A 9,101-nucleotide genomic window follows, 5' to 3' on the forward strand; every position below is an offset into this window, starting at 1 on the left:
ACAAAAATAATTGTGTAGTTGGGACTCACCACAACATGGGGAACTGTATTAAAGGGTTGCAGCATTAAGATGGCTGAGAACCACTCTCCCACACGGTGGGCAAATTCACAGTGAATGTACCTGGCTATGCCTGAACGCTCAGAGAAACACAGGCAAAACCAGACAAATGACATGCTCAGATGCTGTGATCCAGATGTCATTTCAGGGCCAAAAGAATCAGAGACTCAAGATAAAAGCCTGGGAGGTTGTTACATTTGTCCCCAGGAATTAAGACAAAAGTGTCTTTATTTCATCTCGGTGAGAACAAGTCTTTGGCCTTTCTGAGAAAGCCACCTTGCCTGCATTGCCTCAGGCTCCAGGAATCTCTATGGTGTTGAGAAACTCCACTCCACAAACATTCATCAAAGAGGTGCATTTCATGGTGAAGCAAATTGGGCGATCTAGGCAGAAAGGGACAGGATGGCAGTCTCGGTGTCCTAGGCTCTCATTTCATTCAGGAGTTTTTCTCTCCTTGTTCACCCTCGGGGATTCATCTTAACTCCCAGGGCAGTGACCACGTGAGCACCATACCCCCATCCCTCCTCTGGGCTAACTTGACCCTCCCACTTAGAAAAGCCAGCTCTGGTCCCTGGGTCCCTGTGCACAAGGCCCAAGTTAGCCTCTTGCTCTGGTCCAGCGGGGAGAAGTAGATGTTGGAGGGAAATGACCCTGGCTGCAGGGAGCAATGCCGCAGCAGCTCAACTCCAGCATGTTAGGGCTCTCCCAGGAGGAGGGGCTTCTTCAGTTCCTTCCATTATGTATCCCAGTGGGTCAGCCTGGTGGAGAAGCTTCCCACGGGACCAAACGGTAAAACACAAAGTGCAAGAAATGATCGTTCTCCCGAGGAATTCTCCGCCTCAGGTTCCCACTCAAGGTGGTTGTCTCCAGGTCCCTCCTCCCACACCCAGAAATGCCAAACCTCCGAGCTCATGCTTCAGGGTAGGGTGGGCAGAGGGACCTGGCTCTAAGGGCATGTCTGAAATCCCATTTACCAGGCTAGAGTCCCCTGCAAGTCTCTTTTCTCATCTCTTTGTCATCTGCAAATGAAAGGATCCCTAATTAAGACCCTGCCGGGAGGACAAGGGGTGCAGAGCCTGAAGAGCCTGGCTTAGCACCCCTGGATGGTGCCAGCACTCTTCCCCTCCTTGTGACAAAATACAATGTTTTGTCAGTATGCGTACTCCGCTCATTTTCATTTGAAAGATGTCAGGATGAAACCCATCGCTCTACACACACTAACTGAAAAAACAGAAAACAGAAACCCGAGTCCCAGATCTGATTTTTCAGAGCATCTGATTAAAACTCAATAGGGGCTTTCAGAGGGGTCGAACTGGGGTCAGCTCATGACTCTGGTGAGTACCAGTCAAGAACTGCACTCCGGGTTTAGAAACAAGGCATGTTTTATTTATAATGGGATATGACAAGGTTACATAGTAGTACATTCACAGTAGTGATTTAACTTTTGTGATGTAAGAAGACCCATAAAGAGCAAACACTACCCAGAAATACTTTAGGCCATTTTATAACCATTGAGGTCTCCGCTGCAGGACTCTTTAAATTATCATCCAGACATTCCTGTCAATTTCCATAACTAATCATCAGTTGTTTCTTTTAAAAGTTACATAATAAACGCACAGAGGCTTCCAGGGAAGTAAACCTTGCAGTAATCCCCATAGAGCTTGCCCTTTCTTACTTGCTTGCTGTTTGTAGGTCACAGAGGCCCTAATGCAAGAACAGATTTAACAGGCAGGCCTGCAGGCTGACAGTGGGCTCCCACAGACATCTCCTCAGTGAGGGGACGGTATAAGGGATAAAGGAGAACACAGACAAGCAGCCACCGTAGAGTGACCCTCCAAAAGCTGGGGGCTCGGAGGAACTCTCTGAAGAGATGTAGACCCCCACAGGCTGTCATACACACATGTAAACATGAGACATACACTGATTTGTCACTGGTCACATGAATGTCACGATTGCCAATAGGCAAACATGTCTACCTGGCAACACACACTCAGAGAAATACAGGCGGAAACCAACCCTTCCCTTCCCTGATTTGCACTCACACGTAGGGAGTCTTACACAGCAGGGCCAGGGTTGACAAGGGTAAACCAGAGACTTTGCATCGTTGTTTTCCTGGGTCAGTGGTTGGCAATGAGGAGGAGTGGGCAGGCGATGTCTGGAGTTCAATATGTTGATAGACACTTACAGACAGAGCTCTGCACTGGCTAGTTTTATGTCAACTGGACACAAACTAGTTATCAGAGAGGAAGGAGCCACAATTGAGACACGCCTCCACAGGATCTGTCTAAAGGCATTTTCTTAAATGGTGATCCATGGAGGAGGTCCCAGCCCATTGTGGGTGGTGCCACCCCTGGGTTGGTGGTCCTGGGTTCCATAAGAAAGCAGGCTGAGCAAGCCATGGGGTGCAAGCCAGTAAGCAGCATCCCTCCACGGCCTCTGCATCAGCTCCTGCCCCCAGGTTCCTGCCATGCTTGAGTTCCAGTCCTGATTTTTTTTGATGATGAACAGTGATGTGGAATCATTAGCACAATAAACCCTTTCCTCCCCAAGTGCTTTTGGTCATAGTGTTTCATCACTGCAATAGCAACCCTAAGACAAGTTGTTACATTTAAGACATGCACCCAAGAAGAGGTATAGAAAGGAGACTGACCACCACCACTCAAGGAGCGCCAAGAGTGAGCACCGTAAGCCTTTGTAAGACTCGCCAGAATGGCCAGGCCCCCCATGCTCCTAACAACGAATTGCGATGAGCAAACATACATGAGCAGACCACTGACTTCACCCTCTCGGCTGTAAAGAACCTGTCTTCTTGCAGATCTCAAAAGGGAGATCAGAGGAAGAAAGGGAAGCAGCTATTATCAGGAGGTCAGGGGGATGAAGGCTAAGCATTTGCTCTGGGGGTTACTTTGTGAACTTTAGCCAAAAGATCTTGACTCTGTGGCTAACCTAAGGATGAATGAGCCTTATAACTTTAAAACCTATTCGAATTTCCACGGTGCAGACTTTTGGAATAGTCAATTCATGGACTCTTAAAGACTGCCCCCCCCCTTATTTTATAGCACACACTTTTGAACAAAAGTTGTCTACTTTTGTGGAAAACTGAAAGTCACCAGGGGGAAGACAGCCATAGTGAACCTACGGCTCGGCATTGAGTTCTTTCACACTTAATGTTAGAATTTTAATAACTTAGGTTGAAAGTTATAGGGGAAAAAATCTATAAACATTTAAGTTAATGGAATCCTGTGTACTCTAACGGGATCATGCATCCTACTAGCTTTAGGGCACAATTTACATCCTTTAAAAAGAATAGGCTGTGGGGCTCCAAGAAATGAAATAAAAATTTATTGTCTTTAATCGTGTGATGCAGCTTTCTGCATCATTCCACTGCTTTTCTCCAAACTATCATTCACATGGTCCCACTTCGCTAGTAACTCAAGCTGTTGAGATGCGAGAGCACAAGGGCCTAATTTGCCTTTGATTTTTGTTTCTCCTTTGGGAAGAAATCGATGCAAACTTCGTGTTTTGAAAGAAAAAAAATCGATATTCAATTTACAACCAAAACAATAATTTCAGGAAGTCTGAAAGTTTACTATATAAAGAGTCATAGAAGGAGAGGGGGGCAGGAGAGAAAATAAATTAATTCCTTAATTTAAACCTTTCTTACCCTGCTGCAAATGCACATACCAATACAGGGCTCCAACTTAACCCCTTCGAGAGCCAGGATCTAAGACAGCGTAGGGAGCGCAGTATTTTAAGCGCTGATGAGCAATGTTACATCTAACCCCACATTCTGTACATTTATGGCACTTAGAGCCACACGGTATTCTTGGCCAAGCAGCTAGCTTGTGACATTACTCTCCACACACAGCCAGTCTCTCCCAAACTGCCCACCCCTTACCTTACCTCCTAAAATATTCCTGAGAAAGATATCACAAGGAACTTCCAGTCAGAAGGGACCTAACGGGAAAAACTAAGACCCAAGCACCGTGGTTCCACTCTGTGTGTCCTAAACAGAGTCGTGCTACTAACACGGGGTCTCCTGGCTCTGTGCCTTGCCCATGTGGTTCCCCTTCCTTCCCCAACACACCTTCCTGAGCTAAAAGTTGTGGAGTGAAGAATGTTTGCTTTTCCAAATACAGATATATTACAAATATCCCAAGCCAATTTTGATTTTTTTAAAAATGACAGATAAAATAGTGTGATTTACCAAGTGCATAAACAGGAAGGGACACATGCAGGGACAAGGGGGCATGGTGACAGTGTTCTCCTTTCCTGAAACCAGATCCCTGAAGCCAGGAAAGAAAAGAGTGAATACTTGGGGGGATCATTGCTTCAGAAACAGGTAGGTAAACTGAGACCAAGACACCCGTCCCACTTTAAGGTTTCAGGACATGGCTCCATTGGCACTTCCTGGCACAGGGTTCTGCCAGAAGGCACCTATGTCTACAAATCAAGGGACAGTCCTCTGAAACCAGTTACAAAACTAGCTGACAGAAGAGGCCTCCCGGACTGCAATGCTGAAGCCCCCCCCCACTCTCCCTTTTCCCTTTCTCTTCCTGACCAGTAATTAAGGGCAGCGTACCCTTTCCTTGCAGTACACTGCACAGTGATGGTGGTCACAAACCACAGCGATGGGACAGCAACAGTTGCCAGCATGTGGGCATTGTTTGGTCTCCTGTGATAGGGCAGCTTGGCACATGAACTTTGTGAGTACCCGTCTCCCTGGGAAATTGGATGGCTCCAAGCAAGAGGCACCTGCCAACTGGGAGTCACAGTGTTGGTCTCTCCTGGTTTGTGAGAAGCAGGCCTAAGGAAGCAGGGGCTCCTGTTGCAGCCTAAGGGGGGCTCTGCAGCCAAATGGCTCCCCGGGGTCACACCTTACTGCTGAGAAGGACTCTGCGGGAGAGGCTGAGGCTGTGCAAAGAGCTTGTGGACACCCTGGGAAAGCTGGGGGCTGGGGGGGGGGGGCGACAGAGCTAGCCTCGCCAGGGCCGCCCACCAGGTGGGGCTGTGGTCTGGGGTCTCAACAGGGGCTACTGTGGAGTTCAGGTGGTCAATCCCAGGGCTAGGGAAAGGCTACCTGCCTCAGGCCAATTAGAGGAGGGGGGGGGGCCAGATACAGGGCAGGTAGCTCTCTCTGTCTGGAGAAGAGAAAGCAAATCACTGAACAGCTGCAACCCGGCAGCACACAGTTTCTGTTGGGCTCTTTCTCTGCGGAACTTAAGGCAACAAAGAACAGATGCTGGTGGGTGGGTAATTCCTGGACTGCCCACCACTCCCCAGGATGGTGTAGTGATATGGATAGTTACAGGCGCAAACACACGTGTGGATGTGTAGTTTCCTGAAGCAGGAAAAAAGGGAGTCCCCTAGAACCTATGAGGGGTCGACCAGAAGTACAGGGGGACACGGTAGCGGGACGACAGGCAGGGACCAGTAAGGCGAGGCTCCCAAGGACACAGCAGCTCCACTTTGGTTTACAGCTGTCACAGGAACTCCAGGGAACAGCTTCTTCAGAAGTCCCGTCTATTAAAGTCAGATGCCACCAGTCGCTTGTTGGGGTGGACATCTGCTTCCTTCCAAATAAAGTGCAGATGGTCGAAGGGTACTGGTCTATCATCTGCCAGTTTCAGTCAGCATTGAAGAATTAAAAAAAAAAATCTTTATAAAAGGATCCCCCCCAGGACATATATATCTCTATATATTCTTCTTTTGTTTTTCATAAAGCCACAAATATAGACCTTTCAAACTGACGTCTCGGACTGTAAGCGAAGAACGAACTTGTGAGATTTGGGGTCTATGAACTCTTCAGAGAGTACGATGAACGGAATTTTCTTCACATTGACTACGAGGCTGAAGTCCAAGCATTTAAGGACGAAAACAATTCCATCCCGTAACCCGTTCGTCACGGCTTCGTCACTAATAAGTCTCCACTGTGTCGAGAGCCAGCGATCCTTGTCATACTGCAAGGTGGGACCCGCGCTGAGGTATCGTTCAAGGAAAGCCTGAAAGCAGAGGAAAGCATTAGGAACTCACAAGGGCGGCTGTGTCATGCGGCCAGGGGTCATCTAATTTATTCCTCGGAAATGTTACTCAGTTACACAGAGATCCTAGACCAGAGTTTGGCTCCTCAGGCTGAAGCCCCATGAGACCTTCTCTGAGGGAAGGAAGACTTCTTGGGCTTCCCCATTGGTTTTGTTTGCTTGTTTGTTTTTGTTTTGTTTTGTGTTTTGTTTGTTTGTTTTGGCAATTTGCAGCTAGAGGATGAGGCCAGAGAAGTGGAGTGGCTACTAGCATTGGTCAGAAGGCACATCTAAGGTGACAAGCCACCTGTAGACACAGGTGCCACTGTGCGTGATCTTCTCCCCCGCTCAAGAAAGCAAAAGATCCGCAAGGGCAGGTCAAGTACCTGGTGCAGGGGGAAAGTCAGTGACTCCAAGACAGAGAGACAAGAAAAACCACACAGACAAAACCGCATGCTCTATCACCTGCTGGCTGTGACTTTGCTCAGTCATTCACCCTCTGTCTGGGTGGAGGTGACACTATCTCACTCCCTGGGCTACCACGAGGTGGGAAGGTTCAGTTCTCACAAAGCACCCACGGTTCCCGCTGTCGCTCAGTTGGCACACGGTGACTGGCGGTTAAGACTGAACCCGCGAGGCCAGTTCTAGGGACAGGCAGACCAATGTCCCCTCCCCTTTTCTGAGCTCTTGCTCCAGGGACACCAAGCTAACAGAAGTTCTCTGCTTCTACTAAATCCTCCTATGTGCCATTCATTCCTCCTTAAACTATTTTCTTGATCCTCTCAGATGGATCGACACGCTCTGCTGTCAGAGCTCCTGAAATGACTGGGATGATCCCGCGTCACAGCTTACTTTCTGAACTTTTCTCAACTATGACTGACTTGCTGTCTCCTCCTTACCCGGCTTCATGCTCGTAGAGGGCAAGCCCTACATCAACACTGTCCTCTTCTTTTTAAAGTGTGACTTTCTGGTCCGTCTGGCACAGAATTAAATACACAAGTCAATTTAGTTGAGAGAAAGAATGAGCCAGTAATATAAATTGAAAAATACTGGCATGTATCCATCTGGTCCTAGGCCGAGGTCAAGCCGTTTTCAGTTTTCAAGCAATCCTCTTTCGTAACTCCTCTACCCCACTGCGCACTGCAAGCAGCCGTAGCCATGGTGATAGGTACACAAGGAGGTGTGGCTGTGTTCCAGTGAAATCGGAGTCACAGCAACAGCCAACCCCTGGCTTTGACTCAGGAAACTCAATTCAAATGTGCATCAACCGACAAGCGGCTAGGCAAATCTGCGCATCTGGCGGAATCAGACCCAGCTCTTCACAGGGAGCGAGTCGGAGCTGTGCGAGCCAGGTTAGAGGGTACGGAAAAGAAGATCCAAGAAGCCTTGAGTGGAGAAAGCGGGTTTCCAAAGTACGAACACGTATCAAAGTATTTCCACCCTAAACACTAGAACACACACCAGCTCTCACCAGTGAGAAGGGGAGGAGTGGAGGGAGACAGGGCTTTTTATTTTTTTTTCCACAAAACATTTTTTAATTTTAGTTTTTGGGTTACTGATTACTTTATTTAGTGTGTGCGTGCGTGCATGTGTGTGCACCCTCATGCTCATGCATGCCTTGGCATGTGTGTGACCTGAAAATGACCTTCAGGAGGCCTGGCTCTCCTTCCAGCTTGCAGGTTCTGGAGCTTGAACTCAGGCTTGGTGACAAGCGCCTTTATCCACAGAGCCATCTCACCAGCTCTAGTTGCTTTTGTTGTTTGTCTGTTTGTGTTTTGTTTCCATGAAGGGTCCTTCTAGGTAGCCCAGGTTGGACTAGAACTTACATAGCCCAGGGTAGCTATGAACTCATGATCCTTTTGCCTCAGCCTCCCAAGGACTGTGATTACAACCTTCTACACTGGATTTTTCTTACTCTATGATATATATTCAAGAAGGCATACGTTTTCAAAAGAAATGGGAAGAAATCAGACGTTTAGCAACCCTGAAGAAGGGAGGACAGCTGTCCCTCGTCCATGCCAGAGACCATCCCTCTGCACATAGACACGCAGTTTTCTATCTACACCCTGTGTTCATGCTCTGTTGGATTTAGAGTTTTTTTTAATATTTATTTATTATATATACAATATTCTGTCTGTGTATATGCCTGCAGGCCAGAAGAGGGCACCAGACCTCGTTACAGATGGTTGTGAGCCACCATGTGGGTGCTGGGAATTGAACTCAGGACCTTTGGAAGAGCAGGCAATGCTCTTAACCTCTGAGCCATCTCTCCAGCCCTGGATTTGGAGTTTTGTAACTAAATACTCAAACAACTTTTTTCCCATGTTCCAACAGATGATATACTACATAGCATTCTAGACACATTTGTAAATGATTTCCAGTTTGGAGTCACATAGAATATTCTGGATGGTGGCAATCCACCTTCAATGTATGGTTGTGCATACAGACAGTAATTGAAAAGCTGATTTCAGGACAACCCCATATACTAAAATCTGATGTTCGAGCCCCTAATATAAAACGGCACGGCATTTGCAAGTAACCTGCAGACATCTGTATACTTTCGAGTCCATCATCTCTAGGGGCCTTACAAGATCTACTACAACATGAAGCTAGCTGGCAGCTACACTGTGTTGTTCAGGAGACAGTGATGGGGAAGTTATGTACACACTCCATGTATCAGGAAAGCATGCATACGTGCTCAGTGTGACGGGAGTGTGTGTACCTGCTCAGTGTGACGGGAGCGTGTGTGCGCATGCTCAGTGTGACAGGAGAATAAGTGTGCACGCTCAGCATGACGGGAGTGTGTGCATGTGTTCAGTGTGACGGGAGAGTGTGTGCACGTGTTCAGTGTGACGGGAGCATGTGTGCATGTGCTCAGTGTGACGGGAGCATGTGTGCATGTGCTCAGCGTAACGGGAGAGTGTGTGCACGTGCTCAGTGACAGGAGCGTGTGTGCATGTGCTCAGAGTGACGGGAGTATGTGCACATGCTCAGCGTGACAGGAGAGTGTGTGCACGTGCTCAG

The 9,101-nt window shown here is 47.9% G+C and overlaps 1 protein-coding gene across 2 annotated transcripts in view; it reads right to left on the reverse strand.

The window, feature by feature from the left end:
* Window positions 1-1,421: 1,421 nt before the first annotated feature.
* Vangl1 (VANGL planar cell polarity protein 1) overlaps window positions 1,422-9,101 on the reverse strand; it is a 52,167-nt gene continuing 44,487 nt past the window's right edge. For both annotated transcript variants that reach the window (XM_050157544.1, XM_050157545.1), the window contains exon 8: window positions 1,422-6,059. In XM_050157544.1, the coding sequence (XP_050013501.1) occupies window positions 5,799-6,059 (261 nt within the window). In that variant the 3' untranslated portion in view covers window positions 1,422-5,798. The remainder of the gene's footprint in view (window positions 6,060-9,101) is intronic.

This window comes from Alexandromys fortis, unplaced genomic scaffold, assembly GCF_014885135.2.
Source record: "Alexandromys fortis isolate MF-2015 unplaced genomic scaffold, M_Fortis_MF-2015_v1.1 scaffold_78, whole genome shotgun sequence".
Classification (NCBI taxonomy): Eukaryota; Metazoa; Chordata; class Mammalia; order Rodentia; family Cricetidae; genus Alexandromys; species Alexandromys fortis.